The sequence below is a fragment of the Macaca fascicularis genome, chromosome 2, assembly GCF_037993035.2.
Source record: "Macaca fascicularis isolate 582-1 chromosome 2, T2T-MFA8v1.1".
NCBI classification, from domain to species: Eukaryota; Metazoa; Chordata; class Mammalia; order Primates; family Cercopithecidae; genus Macaca; species Macaca fascicularis.
This window is the reverse complement of record NC_088376.1, coordinates 125342525-125369681: the sequence shown is the minus strand read 5'-3', so window position 1 is coordinate 125369681 and position 27157 is coordinate 125342525. Positions and strand designations below refer to the sequence as shown.

The following is a 27157-nucleotide window of genomic DNA, read 5'->3' as shown; positions in this document are numbered from 1 at the left end:
GGCCTCCACGCCTGGCTGATATTATTAATAAGATGATTTTATAAAAACTAGAGATTGATCTAGTTTTTAAAAATTCACAGAAGCAGCAGATGATTTCTTAATATTACAGGAATACAGCCTCTTTAAGACTATGGCAGGTCTTATCCATCCCAGTTTCCAGTGGAAGATTCAGCTTCTAAGTGAAAACAGTAGCAGTCATTGTGGTCCAAGGTCACTGAGGCCTAAGTCCCCTGCCCCATCTGTTTCACATGTTGAATCCCAGGCCCTACCTGCAGTGCACCAACACAGGGCCCATTTCTGGCATCCGAGCTGCCGAGGATCTCCTCACGAAAGTCAGTACTGGAAGGGCATACTCGGGAACTCCCATGTCAGGCCACTGCGTATAGTGATACTGGATCACTATCCTTTCATTCTGACGACCCTTGGGATTTCCCTTCTGACCCTATGAGAAAAGTGAAAAAAGATGTCTTTAAGGTGAGGGGTGGACATTCTGGAAAAAAATAATGTAAGGGTGTCAGGATACATGACCACTGATCACATTCACCCTAATCACTGTTCCCAGGCTAGTTTATTCCCTCTTGTAGCCAACTTTCATGCCATTAAATGGAGACTTTACCAAGCTGGATATGAAGTGTCACTATCACTTAGAAGAGAAGACTGTTTAAGATTGTACTAAGAATGAATATTTAATATTTAGTATCAGGTTTTTTTGGATTTAGAACTATCTATCCAAAGCACTTTTAATTTTCCTGCAAGGCCTCCATTTCCTGATTTTCTGCCCCCAAGTTCAGATGTTAGTACTTTGCTTTCATGTCTCTGTGGGCTATGATTTTGATTCCTTCTCCACTGTCCAGGCTGGACCTTTAGGAGCCAGAGTGCTGATTGATGCTGTAAACTATCCAGGAAGCGATGGGAAGATTTTAAGTGTCAAATACTTCTGTCTTTACAGTCAGAGGCAATGTCTCATTTATGTGTCACTTTCATAAATGACTTTTTCAGAGTAGTTTTCCTTTGTCTCAACTTTTTACATTTTAACTACTTTAGATGAAATATTTCCCCAAATAGATTACTTGCTATGATATGATTTATTATCAATACCTCTATAATTTCTAAATTTTGGATGACTCAGGGTCATTAATCAACATTGAAGCTTGAAGGGTGTCTGGTCCTGTGCTGTTGTACAAAGGCCCATGATGGCTTTAATTTAATTCTTCTGTTAACTCTCATTTTTCTACTTTTTCCTGTTAGTTTGTAAAACACCTAAAGTTCCTATTTGACTTCTTCCTCTGACTTAAGCTGTTTCTAAAACAAGAGTAAGTGGGCCCTGTTTAAATACCTGAAATATTCCCATCAGTTGGGCTTTATACGTTTTATGCTGTTATTGATCATCTTGAGCCAGCCAGCAGCTCTATTTCATAATAGAGAATACAGATGTATTGCTATGCTACTGATATTCATGTTATTTCTGCCATTTTGGGAAATAAATATACATAGAAAGGACTGTTAACCTGGGATAACAGATGGGCTTTGGAGCCACTGAAATTTTATATAAAAATGTGAGTAAGTGTGAATATAAATGGGGCAGGGAGGCTACAGTTTTATCACATTTTCCAAAATGTCCAAGACACCAAGAAAAAAAAAACTATCCCATTGCTGCAAACTTAACTGCCATACCTACGTTCTGAGGAATAACTACATTTTTAATGAACATCTATTTATAGTTCTTAATACAGTAGTTCCTCCTTAGATGCAGTTTCACATTCCTGAGGTCAGTCACAGTCCAAAAATATTACAGTATTTTAAGAGAAACAGTATATATTCATATAACTTTTATTACAGAATATTATTGTTCTGTTTCAGTATTATTGTTAATCTCTTGCTGTGCCTAATTTATAAATTAAATTTTATCATAGATATGTATGTATAGGAAAATACATTGTATAAATAGGCTTCAGTACTACCTGAGGTTTCAAGCATCCACTGGGGGGTCTTGAAACATACCTTCCACAACTAAGGGGGATTGCTGTACTGCTGTGATGATCGATCTAAGATATTTGTTGTCACAGTGGATTTTGAAAAAGAAACTGAGATAACCTGAAAACAGTATTTCCACAAAATGTGATTCTCAGGGTATTAGTAATTCTATAGAAAAGGGTATTATTGTTAACATCAGTGCTCTGGTCACTTATGTTCACTGTAAATTTCTAAAATGGTGGGGAGATATATATTATGTAGCATTCATTTCCCATTCTTGAACAGCAGAATCTGCTGTTTACAAGAATCTTACAGGACAAGTATTCCTTGGAACACACTTTGGGAAACAATGCTTTATATCTGTCAGAAAATTGGAATAAAAAAGCTAAATCAAACAGATGCTGCCATATATGCTGAGTATTATACCAAAACCTAAGAGTATGATCTTTTTTTAAAATGAAGGCTGTTCATGTAGAGATTAAAGAGCTCAATCAGGCCAGTTAAATTCTATTATATGCTTTGCCAATACCTTTCACACCATACACTGATGTCAATCAAAAGAGTTATGAAAAAATGTTTTTAAAATACTTTTTAGAAACAAAGTTGGTTATGAGATTTGGCCTTGGTTGTACAGTAATTTTCATACAAGCATAAAAAGGAGATGTCCTGGCAGCCTACCCAATTCATTCCATACCTTTTTCACTTTTGTATTTCTGACTGAAAAACGACGAACAGTGTAGCAGGCATGTACTTTTGTGCTCTTCAGCGTGACAATAATGTTTCCATACTCCTCACTATTCTCTGTTGGCCAATACTGATCACATTTTCGCTGCAGAAAGAAAAAAGTTGTATAACTGCAATCTACGTCACAATTCTATTGATAATGTAATTTCAAACGACAATGTTAAAACACAGGTGAGATTGCTATTTGACTGAAAAAGGAATACATGAGTTGAACTGCTTAAAGGCAGGTGTGACCTCTGACAAGGCTGATGGCTTGGGATAAGTTTGTGTAAGACCATGTGAGAAATGGGCGTAGTATTTATGATCACCTTTCAATATATAATGCATTTTTAAAAGGGACCAAGAAAGAAACCTCTATGTCTGACCTGTAAGAAATGTGGGTAGGGTTTGTTATAAAGGGAGCTTAAGTATCATCTGGAAGGCTGGAAGGCTGGGTTGGATTCATGGAAGGTTCTCTTCTAACTGTGAGACTCTTCTAGTTGTAACTTGGATCACCAAAAATAAAACAGGGACTCTACAACATGAAGCAGTGGTGATTTTGAGCAGGGAACCTGAAGCGTAGCTTCTTTTACTTATTTATTTTTTTGTTTTTAATTTTTAATTTTTAGTTTTGGGGTATATGTGCAAGATGTGCAGGTTTGTTACATAGGTAATCGTGTGCCATAGTGGTTGGCTGCACCTGTCAACCCAGTGTGGTGATTCCTTGAAGTGTAGCTTTTATTCCAGCCTAAATTGGCATCATCTAATGTAAACTCATAATCCAATAAATTCTACAGCATTAATCATTTTTTAAAAAGGTCCTCTTAATGATGGTCAAACTGTTTAGGCAATTTTTGCTTCTGCCAATCTTAACTATTAGTAGTTCCTTGTTTACACCATGCTTCTTTCAACTTCCCTGTTTACTGTTCTGTCTGTCCCCTGTACTTAGAACACCCTTTCCTTCTCTTTTTAGCCCGGGTAATTCCTCCTAATCATTGTTCAAGTATTAGCTCCTTTAAAAAATCTCTGTATAGAGGAATATACAGAGGATACATTGATTCATTTTGTAGCATTCCACTCATCTCTATCATCACATTTACTCTTATAATGCCTTAAGCTCTCTTTCCTACTGAATCATAAGCAAGGTAGAGCAGAAAGAACACTTTTAATTTCCGTAGCTCTTTATACCTTGTTAAGTTCCTACCCTAAAGCAAGTATTCCACAAGTATTGTTTGAATGAAGGTACATTATTAAGGTAGTGAGTCAAGAGGCTCTTACTCTTCCTTTTTCCACAAGGTTTGTAATCATCACAATGATTCCAGTGTTTTGTTCCCAAATCATCCTCCAGAAATCTTCAAATGTAGACTTCAAAGGTCCTTGGGTGGCAATGTAGGCTTTTGCTTTGTTGTAACCCTTCAAAATGACACAGCACAAAGTAAGATGAAAGCTGTTATCACAGAAGACCAGTAAATAATTCAAATGCTTTCCAGATTGAATGGGCTTTGTTTTTAGTGAAAGCTCTGTACAGTATTAAAATACATTAAACAGTTTCTGCTGCAGTCTTCAATTTCCAGAAACAGGTTTATAATAACGGTTCTGACTTACATCAACATAGTTTGCATTAATGTAGTCGCTGTGCTTAGAGTCTTTTCCTGGTAAAGGTCTTAACTTCACCCTACTGTGATCATCTATAGAAGATAAGAAAAAAAAGCAGAAATAAAATGTGTAATTCAGAGACTAGCACCATTCTCAAGCACAACACAAGGCAATCAGGTAACATGACATCTCCCAAGGTAGTCTGAGAAAACTTTTGGCAGAACAACTAAATAGAGCAAACCCATCCCAAAATATAGAGCCACTCCTACATCTCCTGCTCTTAGGATGCAAACTCATGTAAAACCATTTCAAATTGTAGTCCTCCAAAATTTCCTTATTCTATATTTTAAAGCCAAGTTCAAAGGTATTTGCTTGTTCTGTATTTTAAAGCCAAGTTCAAAGGGCTTTGATTATGCCCTATGCCCGTGTTCCCTCCCCATTAATACAAATATAAAAGGGTGACTGATCTATTAAGTCCAAAACATGTATTAATAGTTTCAGGCAATTCCATTGCTAATTCACTTGGATTCCCTGCTACCCTAACAGAACCTAAGTAATTGAGGAAACCAGAGCTTTTGTTAAGAGTAATCTCTTTATAGGAATCTGAAGTTAATGTTCAGATTTTAGGATCCACTCAACCTCAGTTAATGAACAAAAGTTGGTAGGGAGGTGATGCATGATATGTGTATCTAGTTGCCCAACAGAGTGAGCTTGCTTTTTTTAGGATAGCAAAATAAGTAGAAGGAAGCTGAGGTCATAATTTTCCCTAGGTAGAAACAGAATGGGCAAAACCCAATTTATGTTTCTGTTTATAGTCATTATCATAAAAGTCTAGTTGAAAAAGAAGTCCAATGAGTGGATCAGCATAGGCATTACTGACCTCAGAATATATCAAGCAATTTTTGAGAGCCCTCTATGTTTTTGGAACTGTGAACTGCTTTTGTTGTTCTGACAAACTTTCAGTTTAGAGTTGACATGAAACAGGTGTTGCTTGATATAAACGGGCCCCAAAGGAAAAATTTCTCCTAAGGCATCTGGATCCAAACTGTTATGCCTTAGTAGCCATTAACTGTATATTGTTATTTCTTAGACTGACAAATAAGACATTAATAGATCAATTTTGCAGGTGATTTGGTGACACCCACATATACCTTGAAAGTTGTGATGAATCTGAGAGAAGGTTTTTCATACATCATGTGTCTGGCTCATTCACAGTCTGATTTTACTTGTTTCTATTATATTTCTATGCTATTCTTAGCTATATAAAGGCATTAATATAGGGGTAGATGAAGGCAGGCAATGTGCCCAGAATCTGAGTGGCCAAGAGAACACCAAAACCTAACTCCCTGAATGTTTAAAAATAAAATTACATCTAATTTGAAATTGTGAAAGTAAAATCACAAATGAAGTTGTGGAAGTGCAGTTCACATTTAACCAGAGATGATGGTTTTCTAGCAAAACACCATGACCTTTGGGCACATCACACATTAGTTGCTTTGATTTTCTCCTCCTTTTCTGCCACAATACTTTTACCAAGGCAGTAAGTAATGTTTGCCATTCGAAGTAAAGGATACTGTGGTGGAGAGAATGGTGTGTGTGTGTGTGTGTGTGTGTGTGTGTATGTATGTATAAGGCACAGATGTGTATATATCCTTGCCTGATTTCTCTGGTTAGAAAGGAGGTATATCTGGATAGACAAATCCTCATAGTCACAGCAGCGGTGAGCCTTGATTGAGTGAGTTGGCCAACAAATACTGCCAAAGTCAATCCAAAGACTGGGAAGAGGTTTGACTTTCTTCCTTGTTCGCCCCTGCCTTTTTAAACCAGTTCATTTCTTCAGAAAAGTAGAACAATCAATCCTATTCAAAAGTAAGCTGGAGTTTTTGTAACATTTCATTTAGAAGTAAAACTATCTTTGTTTATAGAGGACATCGTGTATATAGAAATTCAAGGAATCAACCAAAAATAACTACTAGAAACGATGGATTCAGCAAGGTTGTAGGATACAACCTACAATTGTATTTATATACACTAGCAATGAGCAATCCAAAAATAAAACTAAGTAAACAATTTCATTTACATTAGCATCAAATGGAATAAAATACTTAGGAATAAATTTAACAAAAGCAGCACAATAGTACAATTCAGAAACAACTGTGGAAAGAATAGCCAAAACAATCTTGAAAAAGAGGAACAAATTTAAGTAACTCACATTAAGAAAGTGAAAAGACAATGCACAGAATGAGAAAATAGTTGCAAACTGTATATTCAATAAATGATCTGTATCCAGAATATGTAAAGAAGTCTTACAACTCAACGAAAGACAAAAGTAAGCCAGTTAAAAAATGGTACAGGATCTGATTAGATATTTCTCCAAACAAGTTATACAAATGACCAATAAGCATGAAAAGATGCTCAACATCACTAATAACTGGGGAGATGCAAATCAAAACTGTAATAGGATACCACTTCATACCCATTAGGAAGGCTGTTATTCTTTTTTTTTTTAAACAGTAAAAGTTGGTGAGGATGTGGAAACATTGGACCCTTTATATATTGTTGGTGGGAATGTAAAATGAATGGCCACTTTGGAAAACAGTTTGATAGCTCCTCAAAATTTTAAACATAGAATTTTCATATAATCTAGCAATTGTACTCCTAGGTATACACAAAAAAGAACTGAAAATATCTGTCTACATAAAGACTTGTACATGAATGTTCATAGCAGTATCATTCATACTAGCTGAGAAGCAGAAAATAAACAAATGTCCATCAAATGATGAACAGACAAAATCCTGTATATCCACACGTTAGAGTATTATTCAGCCATAAAAGGGAATGAAGTACTGATATATGGTACGACATGGATGAATGTTGAAATCATTATGCTAAATTAAAGAAGCCAGACACAAAAGGTCACATATAGTATGAATCTATTTATATGAAATGTCCAGAATATGCAAAACCACAGAGACAGAAAGTAGATATAGGGTTTTTAAGTGCTGGAGAGAAGGAAGAATTGGGAGTGCCTGCTAACAGGTTTCTTGCTGAGGTGCAAAAAATGTTCTAAAATTAGATTGTGGTGATGATCATACAACTCTGTGAATGAATATACTAAAACCTCACTGAGTTGTATTCTTTAGGTAAATTTTTTTTCTTTTTTTTGAGACAAGGTCTTGCTCTGTTCCCCAGGCTGGAGTGCAGTGGCACAATCTTGGCTCACAGCAACCTCTACCTCCTGGGTTCAAGTGATTCTTGTGTTCTTGTGCCTCTCCAGTAGCTGGGACTACAGGCGCATGCCACCACACCGCATTAACTTTAGTATTTTTTTTTTTTCCAGAGTCTCTCTCTGTCGCCCAGGCTGGAGTGCAGTGGCATGATCTCGGCTCACTGCAAGCTCCGCCTCCTGGGTTCACGTCATTCTCCTGCCTCAGCCTCCCGAGTAGCTGGGACTACAGGCGCCCACCATCACACCTGGCTAATTTTTTGTATTTTTAGTAGAGACAGGGTTTCACCGTGTTAGCCAGGATGGTCTCGATCTCTTGACCTCGTGATCCGCCCGCCTCGGCCTCCCAAAGTGCTGGGATTACAGGCGTGAGCCACCGTGCCCGGCCAACTTTAGTATTTTTTGTAGACAGGGTTTTGCCATGTTGGCCAGGCTGGTCTTGCACTCCTGGCCTCAAGTGGTCCACCTGCCTCGGCCTCCGAAAGTGCTGGGATTAAACAGGCGCGAGCCACTGTGCCCGGCCTTAAATGGGTAAATTTCATATGGTATGTGAATTATATTTCACTAAAACTTTAAGAAAACATTATACGGTAGTGTTCAAGTTTTAAGTGGTCCAATATAAATGCACTATTATATACAATTCTATGCAATGTAGTCCTTACCATAGTATATGTTAACTATAAATATCTATGCCCCTACCCTTAGTATCAAAGCATATATTATATGCCAGTGAGCCAAGCCCCACGTGTGGTCTTCTAGCCATAGAAGTAGCTTGTGCTCCTAGGGTATTCCTTGAGGCTCTGTATGAAGAATGTCCATTTGTTTGAGTCCCTAACCTACAGAATATTCCTGACCATGGAAATGTGATAGATAGGGGTAAGCACATGGACCAAAAGGCCTGGAGGCTCATCATTTAAGGTACAAACCAATTATGTAGTTTTTGAAAGAATGCTTTGAAATTCAGCTTGCTTGATTCAATTCCCAATATTTTCATTCATATTAAAATATTTGGCCCCTTACTATCACAACGGTCTTTTAAGTGGGGGGGAAAAATTAGGCCCTTACAGACAATGTCAATATAACCAAGTGACATTCAAATTTTGGCTCCCAACATCTGATATGACATCACTTCATGTGAAAATAGTGAAGCTCCAAACATTTTCTTTCAGTCACCTTATTAAGCTCTCTGAGCTCTGACAGCCTAATGAAAGGCTAAGGGGGAAGAAAATGTCCCTACTTCTACACTGTTGAAGATGGGCTAATGAGAGGTTAGCTTGCAAGTATCATTCTTTCTTGGCATCCTGCTTCTGATTGCTTGGCTTTCAGCTTATACCCAGCATGAAAATTTAATTTCCTTGCAGTTGAAGATAGTTTAAAGTTTATTACTCACATGCTAAAATGTTGATGTATCTGTTTTTGTGCTTGTTTTCTGGATGATTGGAATGTTCTGCAGTGATGTTCATATCAGCAGTACAGCGCTGGACTTCCTAGTGAAGAAAAGAGCAAGATTATAGACACAGGTTAGAAACAAAGGAACACCATATATATTTAAAGGCATGAAGTATTTACTTACTCCCTAGCCACAGCCACCATTACCTCCCCAATCCCAACTTTGGATATAATTATTAATATATTTATAATAAGTTTATGAAGAATGTGAAGGTATAAAGATTTCATTCTTTACTATTTCATCAATCATCTACTTTATTCTCGATTTTGACGTGGTCCCTGGGATGTTAAACAATATCTCTTTTTGAATATTTTTCTCACCCAGTCTATGGGTGAGAAAAATATTCAAAAAAAATAGTCAACCATGATGAACAGAAAAGAGGTCTGATAAAGCTCTGATGGGAACACAGAACAGAGGAAGACTTTAGACAGTTGAAAAAATTTACCTGAGTCTTAAAGAAAGAAAGGGAATTTCTAAGAAGTATAATCTCTACCATGATTTGCAATATGCTTAGAGGCCTTACAGCCTCATTTTATCATTGTGAGGGTGCACTGACTTTAAAGACTCAGTGGTGAAATAACCCTAATAATACCCCAACTAATGGTTATATCTCATATATACAGTCTTGACAAATTATTTGTGAACTCTAATATTTTAAAAGTTATCCTTCTTTGGAAAAATAGCAGTAGCAGAAATAATGCTATTATCCTACCTTGGCCGTGGATATAAACATCATCTATTAGCCTAATACAACATTGCTGAAAAGCCAAATTTTTCTATACTATATGCTTCAAACCCAAGAAAGTACTGGAGCTAACTAATAAGGAAGTCATTAGCAGTGCACAGCTGCTACACGGAGCCTGAGCAAAGTAACACAACATTATCAGGAGAAATGTTTTACACAGAACAGATGTAGCAGAGTTTAGAAGCATGCAGACTTTTTTTCACAAAGGAGTTGCCTAGCAATTATGGATGTTTTCCATAGTATTTACATTAAACATAATGAAAACAATGAACTGGGTTGTCTTTTATTTTCACAAAGTACGGCCTAGGGAGAAGTACACTTCTTCTCTAGAAGGAGGAAGTTACTGTACTCAAAGAATTTAAGGTATAAAAGCAAAGAGTTTCTATCTGTTGAAAGAAACAGTATTCAATGACTTTCCAATTGTTGGACACTGTAAATTGAAGTTTCCATAATTATAGTCCTTCCCAGCTGTCCATTTACAAAAAAAAAAAAAAAAAAAAAAAAGCCCCACAGGCATTAATTCAATCCACCTTTCGGGAAAAGTGGGTTTCATGACAGTTTTTACCCATTCCCTACTCTTACTAAACTCCAATATTTTCTGTTCTAACATACTTTATAACCTATGGTTTGGAAAACATTGGTTTAAGGAGCTTTAAGGCCATCCTTTGGCTCTTCCCTAAAATGAGATAATAAAGTGTGATCACAAATCAGTCTACATAAGAAATGAGCAATGCCAGCCAAACTTAGAATATTGGGACCTGCCTTTTGAAACTGCCTTATAAGACCTGAGGCGTGCTCTTTTGAAGAGTTTCAAGGCAGATAACTTTTGAAAATGGATTTGAAACAAGTTTTTTTTTTTTTCTTTTTTCTTTTTTTTGAGACGGAGTCTCGCTCTGTTGCCCGGGCTGGAGTGCAGTGGCCGGATCTCAGCTCACTGCAAGCTCCGCCTCCCGGGTTTATGTTATTCTCCTGCCTCAGCCTCCCGAATAGCTGGGACTTCAGGCGCCCGCCACCTCACCCGGCTAGTTTTTTTTGGTATTTTTTAGTAGAGACGGGGTTTCACCGTGTTAGCCAGGATGGTCTCGATCTCCTGACCTTGTGATCCGCCCGTCTTGGCCTCCCAAAGTGCTGGGATTACAGGCTTGAGCCACCGCACCCGGCTGAAACAAGTTATTCTTTTGTTTTCAGGTTTTGAAGGTCACACCTTTGGCATGTACTTCTTCAGGGTTGAGTTGTTCAGCTATCTTATGCTGAGAGATTGTGGCTTTTAGTACCTTAGTCTGAGATTTACTTTGTTTATTGATGTTTTTTTCCTGTTGTATAGATCTGACCACCCTAGCTATGGACTGAAGTTGGAGCCTCTTTTCTAATATAATGCAATTGACCAAGACTGCTTGGGAGCAGCTGTCAGTATTGTTTAAAGCTGTCATTCAATATGGCCAATCAAACTTTTTGTTATCTAAAACCCTTTATCTGATCTGTTGCCTCTATTTCACTTTTCCAATTATATGAATGACAGAAACAAAAAATTGTAATAAATATTGTCAAATCTGATTTTATTAGAACCCATGGGTTTGCCTGAGGTCTTCTAATTTTGTCATGTAGATAATAATGTGATCTATAATTCCTTGCAGTACTGCCTGGCTCATTTAGATGCTGATAATATCATCTGATCCTGGAGTGGCTTTTCTCCATCAGAACTGCCATTTCAACATTAACATGATTTTAATAGGTGTTAAAAACCCTTTAAAGAGACACTGGCCAATGGAGTAGGCATTGTAAATTTACCTATTCAGAACTCTGATAGTTTAAGCTTGTTTATATTTTACTCTTTATATAACAAAGCTAGAATTCTCAAACAGAAGAGTTTGAATCTTTACAGGCACATAAGCATAGGAGAAGGCCAACAGAAAACAGGTTTAAAATAAAGCAAAAAAATCAAAGACTGAACAAACCCTAAAATTTGATATACCGAGAATTTTAGGGAGGTGACGTAGGCTAAATCACTTCCTACCTAGAGTCATTGATGCAAGAGGCTGTTTAAAGAGCACTTAAAGACCTACTGTCCTACTATACTGTGGCTCAATTCAAAAAAATAATGCAATAAAACATCTAGAAATCTTTCAGATTTCTCAGTTCCAAAAAGGTAGCTGAGAATAAATTATTTGGATCTGGTTACTAAATATTAGACCAAGTAGGGGTAACATTCTTAGTGCCTGAGTTCAGGCAGCCTACAATTGTGGTAAAGAGACTGTTCTACAGAAGACTCATGGGTTTAGGTCATGGAGTGACCCAGTGCATGTACAGTGTCAGACACAGAACTGGCCTTTGACAGGTGCTGGTTACACTGCAACTTTCAGCCCCTACTCTCTTCTGCTCAGGGTTTAAATTGCTGCCAGACTGATTTTCTTCGAACGCTGTGCTGACTTTATTATTCCCTTCCTCAGAAATGTGTGGAGAGATTCCACATTCCCTTAGCCAGGCTTTCAAGGTCCCATCTTATCTTCCCCTCCCTTCCCAATCCCAGACAATATTAACTCCATACCCTTTGAAAAGACCATTTGATTTCCTGCTCTTTGCTTTATTGCCATTTACCTTGGTAAGAATGCCTGTTCTCTTCCTCTATCCAAATCCATGTATCTTCATCTAAAATGACTGCATTTGCCCCCCAGAAAACTAACCCATCTTTGGAGAGTATAACACAGCATTATTATCCTGTAGCTGGTCTCTAACATAAGAATTATTTTTCATGAAATCTGGCTATCTCCCTTTTATCTCCCTCTTCACCAAAATCTTAAACAAGTGTGAGATCTCATAACCGTTTAAAAATGTTTTTCTTAAGATATTTAAGACTCAAACTGGCATTTTTGTCGAAAAGGCTCAGGAAACTAACTCTACAACAAGCTTATCCAACCCATGGCCCACGGGCCACATGCGGCCCAGGATGGCTTTGAAAGCAGCCCAACACAAATTTGTAAACTTTCTTAAAACATTGAGTTTTGTTTGTTGCAATTTTTTTTAGCTCATCAGCTGTCATTAGTGTATTTTATGTGTGGCCCAAGACATTTCTTCTTACAATGTGGCCCAGGGAAGCCAAAAGAATGGACAGCCCTGCCTACAGGCTCATTTTCTGACCTCTTGCAGGCAGCAGTCGGTGCAGCATTACACCTCTGACCAGAGACTTCCCTATTATATGTCATCAGCAGCCCTGGACATCTCCCTTCATTCCCTAAAGTGATTGTGGCCACTGGTCCCTCAGAGCATGGGCTCAGGTGGACAAAGCTTTGTTCTTTTGATTTAAGATGAACTAGCCTAAATTTAGCACAACTGGTTAACTGTAATAGAGACAGTCCCCCAAAGGATCTTGTCAAGGGGCTGTGGACCTTTGGCCTCATCCTGCACTCCTTTAGACTTCTGATTCTCCCAGTCCCTGCCTGTTAATTCTTCTGACTCATGGAGCTTTGGAGTGCCTTCCTTTTGAAACAGTATGCTAGCACTGGTCTTTTGGAAGCCTTCTGCATTATGTTTGTGGGGGCTGAGGAAGAGTCTGTCAATCTTTTAATACTACTCTGGGAAACAACTCCCGGGGAAGGACAGTGAGGTTAAAGTTAGCTCAGGTAGCCAAGGGAATGGTGTCATCCAACGCTATCACAAGAAAAGGACTGACGTTGTTTCTAGTGACTGCAAATACTGTATGATGCCACTTTTCACGGTCTCTAGAATTTATCTGACAAGAACAAAAAGCTGGCTTACATTACAGCAACACTTCTAGACAGAGTCAAAATTACCAGTGGATTGTTTTTCTCATTCGCCAAGCAGTAAAGTTCTGAAACTATGATAGTTATTCACCAACTTTTTACTTCCGAGATGTTTAAACATGATGGGAGAGAATTTTTGCTGAAATCTCCAATGAAAATACATAGGTGCCTTTCTCCTTTGCACTTCTTCAGAACTTTATGCCTGTACAATAGCACTTATTTTGCTTTGTCCTGTTTCTGTTTTGGTTGTGTACACTCTGGCCTCCCCCAATACCAGATTGAACTCTTTGAGGGCAAGGACTCTAATTCATATTTGTATCTTATATTATGTCCAGAGAATGGCAGATCATCAGTAACTGTTAGATGGGTTGTTTTAGCTCCTCTTAATGTCCAGTTGTTAACTTTTCAATTGTATTTTTCATCATTTTAAGACTAATTTTAGGCCTGCATGTTGGATACGATTTTTATAAGTCACACTCTTAGCTATCTTAGAAGGCTTGAGACCATAAAGATCATGTAATGGGCAGCTAATACTCCTAGTTGGGGGGTGGTTCGTAATTTGGCTGCTCTCCCCACCTTTTTGTATTGTTAAGGCACTGTGGCACTATCAGTGCTAGTCACTTGCAAGCTTGCTTATTTCTCCTTCTGACCTTGGCTCATTACAGGACATTACTCTGGCTTTTTGGTGTTTTTTTTTCCTGAGACAGGGTCTTGCTTTGTCGCTCAGGCTGGAGTGCAGTGGTGCAGTCATAGCTCACTGCAGCCTCAATATCCTGGGCTCAAATGATCCTCCTGCCTCAGCCTCTGAAGAGCTAGGATGACAGTTGTGCATCACCACACCTGGCTAATTAAAAAAAAAATTTTTTTTGTAGAGACGGAGTCTTGCTGTGTTGTCCAGGCTGGTTGGGAACTCCTGGTCTCAAGTGATCCTCCCGCCTTGGTCTCCCAAAGTATTGGGATTACAGATGTGAGCCACTGTGGCCCAGGACACTACTTTAATGAGAGTCTGGATGGTGTCAAGGTGAACCGTGTGAGTTCAAGTCGGATACCCTGGTCTTAAACCCTGCTGCTGCCATTTCAAAATGTAGCCACCCAGAGCCTCAGTTTTCTCATGGGTAGTTTTGTCATCAGTAAAATGGGGACAATAAGATAGCACCTACGTCAGGAAATAGAATGATCCATGCACAGTGCTAACTACTAAATGCTAGCTATCATTATTCCAGGTAAATGGGTCTGGAAATCTGAGACTGGGATTACCTTAACTCTCTTACCATAATAAAATTTTGTTTTTAATTACACAAAATCTTTGTCTATCCTTTCTTATAAAGCCTGTTACTATCTGATTATAAAATAGTCATAATAGCTTCTTATGTAGCCTATTACCAGTTTTCCCTTTTAGCAGTTACCCAAAAGGAATACTACTCTTTTAAAATACTTCAAATTTTCACCTAATTATAAGGTTACAGTAATATTGGTGAGCTTTTTCTATTTTCTTATTCTCCCCTTTACGTTGCTGCATTGCTGTTCTTTTTAGAAGAAAGCATTTTCTTCCTATTCTGAACAGCTGATTTTAAACCTTTCAAACCTGAACAGATTGTGAAATGACAACAGTCATTTCACCTTCCTGCCTGCCCTCCCCATTCCACTCCCATAAGTATCAGCTAATACTATTTAAGCTATAAAGTTCAATGTAGGTGATTAAAGCTTTTAGCTGCAGTATATTTTTTTTAGGACAGAAATAGGGTACAGATGCCCAGGATTTGTTAGGAAGCTTGATTTTGATGCAGCAAAGCCCATTTTAAGTCAGATCAAGTTTACAGAGGTGTAGCTGATTATTTTGAATAATTAAATGGTGTCAAAACCAGCTGTGATGAATAGCACTGGGGTCTCAAATCATAAATAATTGAGAAACTGGAGTTGCATTTGATCATCCTGATCAAATTCGGCTCTCTAGAGGATAAATGTTTGTCCTGAATACCATCAACATTGTTAAATGCCTCAATATTCTTGCTCAGTCATCCAGCCAACAGTCAATTGAACTAAATCACTTTAACACCACACACATTTGCTGTCCTCATGAATACAAAATGTTTGACTTAAACCATGTTCTTTGTAGTTGAATAGGCACCTTTTTTAGTAAGCGTCTAATGGCATTAAATACTTAACATGCTTTTGTTGGTTCCATAAAACATATGACTTCACAGAATAAAGCAGAGGTTCTTTCTACCACCTTTGTTTTCATTCTGCTCAAAACAACAAAAACTAAAAACTAAGAGAAAGACTTAATTTAAAACAAGTCATCAATATAATTGCCTTTATGATAGCCTTTTGGGATTCCAAATTTGCATAGACAGTGGCTTTTCATCCTGTTTTTATTTCTCATTGTTCATTCAAGGTAACTGCACCTTCCAGCTGTATGATTCCTAGATGATCTTAAAGTGCTTACCTTCCATTACTTCATTTTGCCCTGCAACCAATTTTGTTGAAAGAGATGGGTAGGTTAGCATCATCATCATTATTTCCATTTTAAAGTAGAAATGAGACAGAGAAAGGAACCGACTTACCCACAAAGCTAGAAGACAGCTGAGCTGCCATGAAAACTTGGCCTCCTCGACACAACTCTTGCTGCCAGAGATGTGCCTTAGTTAAGCGCCTCAGTGAAGAAAAGGGCAGTCTGTTTAATAGCTCCTCATTGACACCCTGTCACTGCTGAACTGGCACAGAACCCAGAGTTGGCAGGGTGGTACATGCCTCTCTCTACCTTGTTTCCTACACACCAGTTCTTAAAATCAGAAGGCTGTGTTAACCCAAGTCTTCTCTCCAAGGATTAATAATCATGAAAACAACAACAGTCAACCTTTGCATGGTTCTTAACAATCAACTCAGCACTTTCAAAGATGTTAATCATTTATTTTCTCCAACGACTTTACAATGTAGGTGACATTGGTGCCATTTTTTAAAAATGGGAAAACTGGGAACCCGAGATGAGGTGATTGGCCCGAGGATTATGAAGCTCACTACTGATGAATCCAGCATCCAGTTTCTCAGACACCAAACCTGCTATCTTCACTACACCATGTGCATTGCAGAAAAGACGCGGAATTAGGGAGCCTTGTATTATGATTGCTGTTCCCAGTTAGAATTAGATGAAGCAAGAACCTGGAAAGCAATCCCTACCAGTTTGCTTTTCTATCACTAAGTTAGTTCTTTGTAGAAGTGCATGTTCAGGACAGGTACAATCAACTCCCCTTTCACCTAAATTTTATTTGGAAAAGAATGCCTATTAAAATTATAGATGAAAAGAAAAAACTCCACTTTCCACAGTTATTGTTTTGTTATGCTTGGAATGAATTCAGTTCAAGCTTACAAAAATCTGCGTAAAGTAAGAGTTAAGTTTCTGGAAGTTAACTTCCAGCTATGAAACATACCTCAAAATCCTCGGAGAACCCATGCTGGTTATTAGAATAGAGCTCACCGATGTGTTTGACAAACTGTTTGACAGGAATGGCTTCCATGTCATCTGGGGGAATAAAATAATATTCAAAATTACATAGAATACTTCCATAAAACAAATTACACTGATAAAGCAAAGCATCCTTAAGACAAATAGTTGATTTCTGCAAAGCGCAAAATAATTGTATCACACAAAATAGATGTCCTGAAGAAAAGTCTCAGGATTTATTTTACATTAGGATCTCATTATGACTTCAAATGCTGACAAGCCAGGTTAAATACGGTTTTTAAAAAAAAGGTACATAGAGAATTCCCTTTACTTTTTATATTCAAGGCAATTTACATAGTTAAATTACCACAGCATACTCTTAACCCGAAGTGTGAATTTATCAAGGGTACCCATTTGCCAAGAAATTTTATCACACCAGGGGTTTTCTTTGTTTGTTGTTTGTTTGTTTTTTTTTTATTGCTGTTCAATGGGGTCCAGCTTGAACTTTGAGCGATTAAGTTCTATTTCCAATCTTTTAACTTTTAAGCAATCATTTATACACAATTATAGATAGATGCCATTGTACCAGCTGGCTCTGGGTACAATGCCATCTATCTTTAAGTGTTCAAAATTTTAGCTCAAGACAGCTGTGTCTACATGATGCCAAATAATCAGTTTGACTGAATTAACTGGATTTTTTTGGTGTTGACAGACTAGGTATAGATTCAGGAAGACTCCACATTCCCATTTATTTTGTGTTGTCACTTCAAAAGGAGACTTTCAGTTCATAAACCCAAAGTATGTTTTAAGCTTATTTATCATGATACTTGAGTACTGCTATAAAATAGCCACACCCAGCTAACTGGAGCTCCTCAACCTCCTTCTTCCCTTCTCCCTCGACCCTCCCCCACAAATATTTCCTTTTAAAAATACTCTGCTGAATTTGAGATAAACAACAGACATGACATTTACTTTATTCAGAGTGAAAGATCTTTGGCAAACGCACAAACATCTAAACTGCCACAGATGCTTTTCTTAGCAAAGGGTATGAAGATCTGTATGTGTAAATGAGGTCCTACTTTGGCAAGAATTTTATAGATCCAGGCCTGACAATCTGATTTCTCTTCATCTGGTGACAGTTAACATTGACTATGTCATTCCTTCTCTTCTTTCTTTCGAGAGAGCAAAGCTCTAGGGTGGCTTTTTGCATCTATTGACATTTTCAAACTTGAATCATTCTTAAGCGGAAAATAGCATCTCTTATACTTTGTTTTAGGAAGGTGACTTATATGTTCATAATCCAAGTTGCTTAGCATAGAAATGTTACTTATCAAATAGGTGGTGCTCTGTAAGTACAAATTCTTTCTGTGTGAACAATTAAAGTCCTAATCGTGTTAATAGGCAACCTTATGAAAAAAATTGCCAAGTTATTTACAAATATTTCAGAATTGAAGATGTTCATGAATATGCAATCATTTTGCATGCCCAACAAATCTATAGCTCTCATGATGTAACCAGCATTAACAGAGTAAGCGGAGCCAAAATGTTTCTCCAGAATATTTAGCAGAATGCACAGTTCAAGAAAAATTTCCAAAATTATCTGATCACTTCATTTAAAATGTTTAGAAGTAAGCAAATTCTACAATAATGATCAGTGGCAATGAAAATGATCTCAAGTTGACAAAAGGGTTACTATGTACAAAGCTGGAGAGTCTCTAAATGATTAGCCCAAGAATAAACTCATTTTCAAACAAGAGGCAAAATGGGTGAGATGGGACACAACCTAACCACAGAATCACTCTAGTATATAGGACTTTCATTTACTTAGAAATGACAGATACAACACTGTTTTCAAGGGCAGAGTGACATATTTAGTAGAGTAATAGGTCGAAGGCAACATTTATACGATAATGATAGTTTAGAATTTTAGATTCCCGAGAACTTACAGTGCTGTGATTAAGAACACGGACTCTAGTTCAAAATAAGAAAAAATATGTCAGCTTTATAACTGTTTTACTCTGTAAGGTAAAAACCACAGCATTTTAAAGGCATAGCCCACCTCACATCATTAAAAGAAATGCTTTCAGGTTAACTGCTTATTGTTTTTTCCTGCAAAGTGCTCAACTGTAATATCCAAGCTAATGTCACACACACATGGCCAGAAATCAGTATGCCTGCTGCCACTGTGGCTAGAAGCAGCAAAAATCCAGCAGAGCTCAGTATGATAATCATGGAAATATATGACTCACTAGTCTCTCCAATTTGCATCTTTATCCAAGGATGCCTAACCACACCCTCTGGGTTTCCAGGCACCACCAGTAATGTCACAAAAGTACCAGACAGGCGGATATACATACAGATGCATGCCGTACTGACCACTGTCAGCTACCCAGATAATACAGCATTTGCCCTGCAATCAAGATAAATCGCTGAGGAGTCATAAATCTCTGTTCTTTATATTGAGATGAATATAAGGCTATGACTAATTATTCTAATCATTCTCCTGTCATAATTTTTCTATTACATTCTCTCAACATGAGCCAGATGATTATAAAATCAATGTAACTAGCAGAAGGCCAAGCAATTAGGACAGCATCAGAGGCCTAATCTGCTCAATTTTTATCTGGAAAGGCCCTGTGTGTTTTAAGAAGACATTCATCCAAAACATGTTATCTCCACCTAAATGTCTTGAGTTTCATTAAAGATTGCAGAGAATATTAGCAGCACTAACTAGGCCAGGCACTTTCTGTGTACTTTATATGTATTAACATGTACGCCAAGAAATGGGTACTCTTTTCATATGCATCTTGCACTTGAAAAAAGTTTAGAATGGCAGAAGCTGGCTGCAGACCCTAGATAAAACTGCTCTGGCTCAGAGAATGGGAAACCCCTGGATGAAGCCGTTTCTGAGCACCTAGTACTCAGCCAGATATTAGAGAGATGGTTTCTGCTCAAGGACATTTGTGCTGGTGAAGAGATGAACACAAGGGAGCGCAAGAACAGTGTAATTATGTGGTAAAGACTACAAGTGCCATTAAAAGGATGGGTTTGATGACTTCAGTGAGAATAAATGTCACTAAGGTAGTGGTAGTGGTGGGAGAAGCATAAAGGAAAAAAGCGGCTGGAATCAAAGTGAAGATGTTTTCAGTGACTAAAGATTAAATGGGAGATTATTATGGTATAATAAAAGCAGGATAATGATAAAGTTGGTAGAATGACAGGAAAACCACTATTTATTAAGCCCTTACTGGTTACCAGGGACTGTGCTAAATGTTTTTCACACATTTATCTCTGTAAGAACCAGATGAAGGGAACGTGATTATTCTCACAGTACACATAAGGAAACCGAGGCAACTTGTCCAAAGACTCAGTTAAGTGGCAGAGTTAAGATTTGAACCCAGGTCCACTGAACCCAAAGACTGTATTCCTGTGTACTGTAATATACTATTTGTCTTCATTCTCAAAGCACTACAAGTTCAAGGAATAACAAGAAATTAAACTTTTTAATTCTTAGTATCTTGGTTAATCTGGTAAATATCACTTGATAATTTTGTGTTAATTTTTTTTTTTTTTTTTTTTTGTAGACATGGTCTCACTCTGTCACCCAGGCTGGCTGGAGTGCAGTTGCTCAATTGTAGCTCACAATTGAGCCTCAAACTCCTGAGCTCAAGTAATCCTCTCACCCCAGCCTCCTAAGTAGCTAGGTATAGTTCCATCCCACCATGCCTGGCTAATTTAAAGAGATGGAGTCTTGCTGTATTGTCCAGGCTGGTCTTGAACTCCTAGCCTCAAGCAATCCTTCCACCTCAGCCTCCTGAGTAGCTAAGACCACAGGCCCATGCCACCACACCTGGCTTATATTTTTTGTAGAGATGAGGTCTCGCTATGTTCCCCAGGCTAGTCTCAAACTCTTGGGCTCGAGTGATCCTTCTGCCTCTGCCTCCCAAAGCACTGAGATTATAGGCATGAACCACTGTACTCAGCTGCTATTTGTACTTACAAAATTTTAAGATACCAAAGGTTTAAACTAGGCAAAAGTGGGACCACTACCATTATCACTAAATCACTCAATTATAAAATGACTGACATAGAGAATCAGTACCTGAAGAGGTGGGCTTATTGTTATTAAATATTATTTACCCTTAAGTTCCCAGATTTTAGCTTTTGGTGGTTAGAATTAAATTATGTACATAACTGGTCTTTTATTTTGTTAAATTCACAACAAAACCTTCTTATGTACTTTTGATGAAGCTTGAAATTAGGTCTGTAGGTACCAAAAGCAGAGCCTCAGAAGAGAGTGAACTGATGAGGGCAACTTCTACTGAGAAGAAAACACGAAAGCTGAGATAACGCTGACCTCAAATGCAGCACTGTAGGCAATAAAGAACAATGCATTCAAACATAAAGCTGTTTCCAAAATCTACAGTTATGTATCTGCTGTACTTGCATCTATCTTCAGAACTGTTAGAGGGAAATCACCAATACTTTATGCCTCTAACCTACTCATATATGCTAAATTTGCTTTCTCTTAATCTTAAGGAATAACAGATCAATAAAAAGAGAAACAATTAGCTTTCTTGCCCATAGTTTTTTTATTTGATGTTAGAAAGGAAAAAGCAGCAGCCAAAGCTGTCCCTGAACATACACCATAGGGAGGAGCCGCACAGAGGGCCCAGCCTGAGTACACTGCTCCTGGTAAGACCATTAGCATGTAACTCAGTAAAACTGAGTATCTGTAATTCTTATCAGCCACCAGTGATGGGATGCTTCCTGTCAATCAGGAAACCAGAGGCAATGGTATGAGTGGAAAAGCCAGAGCCAGACTGCAAGACTCCACTTCTCTGATTCCCTTTCCTCATCTGTAAAATGGGAATAACAGTACTTAATTCATAGATTATTATGAAAAGTAAACAAGGTAACACAAGTACTTATAAGAGTGCCTGGCATTTAGTAAACATTTCATATCTATGATTTATTGTTAGGTGCTACTTGCTTTACATGCACAACCCTATGTTCTAGGGGCTGTGATTACTCTAATTTTCTTTTTTTTTTTTGAGACGGAGTCTAGCTCTGTCGCTCAGGCTGGAGTGCAGTGGTGCGATCGTGGCTCATTGCAAGCTCTGCCTCCTGGGTTCACGCCATTCTCCTGCCTCAGCCTCCCGAGTAGCTGGGACTACAGGCACCCGCCACCGCGACTGGCTAATTTTTTTTTTTTTGTAGTTTTAGTAGAGACAGGGTTTCACTGTGGCCTCGATCTTCCAACCTTGTGATCCGCCGGCCTCCGCCTCCCAAAGTGTTGGGATTACAGGCGTAAGCCACCGCGCCCGGCCGATTACTCTAATTTTCTAGGTGAGGAAACTGGCTAAAAGAGACCAAGGAGCTTGCCCAAGGCTACTGTCATTATCAAGTAATAGGGCCAGGCTGACTCCAAAGCCTGGGTTCTTCCTTATTATATTACCTCCCTAGAGCTTACATTTAAAAGAAACTTTTCAACAAAAAGTATTGAAATGATATTCTTTGGCTTTGAGGGTAAGCTTCAGTTACCTGGAAAATTCACACTGGTAGACTGGTCACCTTGATGATGCCAGGTAGATAAAGTGTTATGGCATTTACCTTCCTGAAAAGATGCTTAGCTGCTGCAGTTGATTGACTTAAGGTCTATTTAATAAAATATCCCTTCTTGCTTACTCTGGAAGTGTGTGGGTATTTATATAAATACCATTAAGATTCCAGAGGTCCTTAAGTCACCCACTCTATGAGCAATCCCTGTAAAGTTCATTTAACCCTTGGCAGATCTCTCAACCCTATCCTGAATTGCAACCAAATCTCCATGGGCAGAGAACACATACAGAGCCCTAGCATAGTACTTGGCTCAAATCAGTGCAGCTCAGACCTTACCCACCCTCTTCCCTTCACCCTGCTCCAACAACTGGACTGTTATCAGGTAGTGTTAACCATACCTCTAGTGGATAGACCTCATTTTCAGGAATTCAGCCCCCTGCCCCTCCTGTATGCCCTCTCAGTCTCTCAGAGGCCAAGTTCAGGCCTTTCACGGTGTTTGGTAATACCTTTGTGTCAACTTAGGGAGATAAAGCAAATATGAAATAAAAGGACATTATCAAGATTTCCTGAGTTAGGACACAACAAAAAGATTTTTGTCTAAATCACAATCTTAGGATGCATGGAGTGTTGTGGAGGTTGGAACATTTTATTTCCTGCCATAAAAAGAAATCTCTTTTCATTTATGACACAATGCAGTCAATAAAGAAAGGGCTTCATTATAGTCAAAAGACCAATGAATCTCCTTTGGAGATAATCTCTGTATAAATAAAATATGCCAACAAGGTTGGTTTAATCCCAAGGGTTTTAAACTGCATGTTTAAAACCCCTTTATATTCTGGCACCCTGCTGAAGCCAGTGACCTTCAAATTATTAAGATGTATTTTAACTGCTGGAAAGGCATGAATCATTTCTGAATTTCTAAGCTACTGGTTAGCAGCAACATTTTGTTTTGTAATGCTCTTATTAGAAAGTTAGATATTCTAATTTCCAGAGAAAAGCATTTGTAAGGACATTTGTGTCTGACAGTGCGCATATTTAGAAAAGCCCTTTCAATATGCTCTGTAACAGGTTAATTTCATGAGCTAAGTTCTGATTTTTTAAAGTTTATATGTAATGAAAGTCTAAAAGAATAATATAATGTAGTGAATGCTTCATTAATAACTGCGATATTATTCGTTTTTTTCAAAAGAATATTCCTGAGTCACTAGATTTTTATAAGTACTTGTCAGTGTTAAGAATATTATGGATCTTAAAGACAGCATTTTGTGACCACTTCAGTATTTTAGAAGATGGAAAGCATATGAGGGGACTGACAGCTGGGTTACTGCATTCAGTTATGCTTTATCCTCACACCAAAACAATGGGAAACCAGTAACCAGGGAACATTTTCTTTTGAAAAACCCTCAGTGAAATATATTGAGTCTGAGCCCCTTTCATTCTCCTGCAGAAGTCACAGTTTAACTTCTCTCTCCTGCTCCTGCTTTTCCCATATGTCATGCATGGAACAGGCACTAACCATTCAAAATCTATCTGATAAAAGAATTGATACTACCTTTATAGTGATTGCAAGCCAACCTCAAAAGCACTTCTTTCAAGCTGGATAAATACTCTTGCATTTTGAGTTTTTTCTAACATGGCTAATTAACCTCAGCCACCATATGTATTCAGTCTCTGTCTAGCATTTCCACATTTTGCGTAAGTGTTAGGTGAGACCAGGGGGGGAAAAATGTCCTCATTCTTAAAAGACTGTCTTTGCTATACTAAATCAGAAGAACACACTGAATATCCTAAATTCCTGTTAGAATTAGTAAAATTGATCATTCAAAATTCTTCAAAAATTCCTATAAACTGCTCTCTCAAAGGGATGAGTATCAAAGGGTTAGCAAAGCTTTCCTTAATCATTTACCTATTTTATTTTATAATAGTTTCCAAAAGTTAGTATAACTTACCGATTCCATGTATGCTTTGGGATTTAAAGATACAAGCTATTTATTTATGAATTTTAGCCACAGCAGAATCAACCAAAGTTGCTGAGTTAGTGTCTAAATTTGTTCAACATTCAACATGGCTGTGACTTGTTTCCTAAGTCATTTAAATCATACAGACCTATTTTTGCGCAGGGAATGGATGTTTTGCTGAGTTGAGTCTTTCAGGAAGGAAAAGAATAAAAATAAGTAGAGAGCAGAGATGAGGGGAGATTTTTTAATATGGGGAAAATGTCAACCCAAGAATTATGAATTTCCCTCCAGGAGGATGAAAGAGAATCTAATGGAAAACCAAATGGTCAGTGCTAGTGAGAGAAGTTAATGATCAAGAACTCACAAAAAACTAAAGAGAATATTCACATATATTTGAAAATGCCTGGACTTAATGAAGCAATATCCGAATGAGGAGTCTGAAGTCTTGAGATATCAAAACTGTCACAGTCGTATGCCAAGAGGTGGCAGAGCCATTTATAAGCATCTGTGCTTTGAAGTCACAGAGATAATTCCAGTGTTAGCTCCACTGCTTAGCTCTGTAACCTTGGACAATTAAAAAAATGTCTCTGAACCTCAGTTTCTTCATCCAGAAAATGGGGGCATCAACCTGTACCTGTCTCTATAGGACTGTAGTGAAAATAAACATAATATACTTTGTTGGTAAATGCTCAATAATTATTAGATAATGATTTTTTAGGAGGCTAACTAAAATTGGCTCTGGGAACACAGTGTATTGCATATTCCGCAGTGACGACCCTGGAGCTCTATTTTTACAACAGCTTGGTACTTAAATTTTCAACTTCACCCTGTTGCACATATTTTTAGCTAGTATAATGATTCAGTTTACTCGTTATGTCTGTTGTCTGCAAATATCTTTTAAAAAAAATCAATTATAGAGTGTGAAGAGCCCAAGTGGTAAAATAATTTGACAGATATGAGGCCCAGTATTATTGTTATTTAGGTTTTGAGCAGGGATAAAATACAACTGAGATTGATTGGGTAGAATAAATACTTCATAGGAGCTCTATAAGTCTCATTATTTTTAGAAATAAGAACAATTAGATAATTTCTAAGATAAATCATTTAAAATGATTCCATGGAGGCTTCCATTAAAGAAAAGTTGTGATAAAAGCTTTAGTAGAGTGAAAGTAACTCACAAATTTGTTAAAAATTGAATTGTGTTTTTCTTTTTTTTTTTTTTGAGACAGAGTCTCGCTCTGTCGCCCAGGCTGGAGTGCAGTGGCCGGATCTCAGCTCACTGCAAGCTCCGCCTCCCGGGTTCACGCCATTCTCCTGCCTCAGCCTCCCGAGTTGGGACTACAGGCGCCCGCCACCTCGCCCGGCTAGTTTTTTTTTGTATTTTTTAGTAGAGACGGGGTTTCACCAGGTTAGCCAGGATGGTCTCGATCTCCTGACCTCGTGATCCGCCCGTCTCGGCCTCCCAAAGTGCTGGGATTACAGGCTTGAGCCACCGCGCCCGGCCGAATTGTGTTTTTCTTATATGAGACACAGTTGTACTGCTGTAACTGGAAGAAATCCTAAAGAATAGAACAATGAGTTGTTTAAAAAGTGCTTTGTGAATTAAAATATTTTCCAAATGTAACTATTAAATAGGACTGTGCGGTTTTATTTACCAAGCTAAGAGATTATGATCAAGCTGAAAGCTCTTTAAGGAAAGGTCATTTAGGGTAACTCTCAATTAAGGGTGAAGTAAGTTCATTTGTTTAGGCATGCTCCTAGTAAGGCTATGTTAGCTATGAAGACCTGAGAAAGCAGATTAGCCTCCCTCATCATTTCACTAGGTAAGCCCTTTAACATCACACTGCCTTACATTTAAAATGTAAGTGGAGTATTTAACTTCTTAATTAAATAGGTAATGGGAATGAAACAGAAAACATTCAAAAGCAATTTCTGGTCTAAGACACCTACTCAAAGGTGTGGCAAGGCATATTCAGAGGATCCTAGTGAATTAAAAGTTCTAAAGCCTATATCAAAGAAGAGTGATTCAAGGTGGAGCACACCTAGTGGATGTAGTTCGGTGTTAGGGACACAATTTTAACATGAGAGTCATGCAAATGCTCTCTCTCCATGACTGCTGGGATTAGGAGTACCATGATTTGGGAAGGAAAGTTGCAACAGCTTACACTTCTGGCTTAATGTATGGTTTCCAAAGTGCTTTTACACATATCATCTACTGTGGTCTTAACAGTTACCTCAAAAGGCAAGGAGAACAGGCATCCTATTTAATTTACGGATTCTGGAAACTAAGGCTCAGAGAGGTTAAGGCACTGAACAAAGATTTCAGGGTGGACCTAGGTTTTCTGGTTCCTAATCCAGTGGTAAAAGAAAATAGAAATGGAAAAGCAGCCCAGTAAGTATTTCACCATTTAACTCATTAAAAATGGGTTTCAATTACACAGCTATGAAACAACTGAGTCTGTCAGACAAATCAGGTCAGAGGGGAGAAAGACTGCCATGAATTTTCCAGTGGTCAACACATACTGTAGGTAAAGCAAGAGGAAAAAGTATATGCATACTATTGTGCAAATCCAGTAGATTCAATGAAACTATTTCATGCTGATGAAGACTGATGATTGCTGTCTGCCTTCTCTACTCTCAAAGGAAAAGTAGTTTCCTTCAGCAAGGATAAAGGGGCAGGGTTAGTGGAGAACACACAGTAACACAAAACTTATCCCATCTTT

The 27157-nt window shown here is 38.0% G+C and overlaps 1 protein-coding gene across 3 annotated transcripts in view; it reads right to left on the bottom strand.

The window, feature by feature from the left end:
• PTPRG (protein tyrosine phosphatase receptor type G) overlaps window positions 1-27157 on the bottom strand; it is a 745294-nt gene that overhangs the window by 26034 nt on the left and 692103 nt on the right. For all 3 annotated transcript variants that reach the window (XM_005547516.5, XM_005547515.5, XM_045384827.3), the window contains 6 exons: window positions 16901-16992; window positions 8910-9006; window positions 4303-4385; window positions 3976-4110; window positions 2669-2803; window positions 270-442 (listed from right to left, as the gene is read on the bottom strand). In XM_005547516.5, the coding sequence (XP_005547573.3) occupies window positions 270-442; window positions 2669-2803; window positions 3976-4110; window positions 4303-4385; window positions 8910-9006; window positions 16901-16992 (715 nt within the window). The remainder of the gene's footprint in view (window positions 1-269; window positions 443-2668; window positions 2804-3975; window positions 4111-4302; window positions 4386-8909; window positions 9007-16900; window positions 16993-27157) is intronic.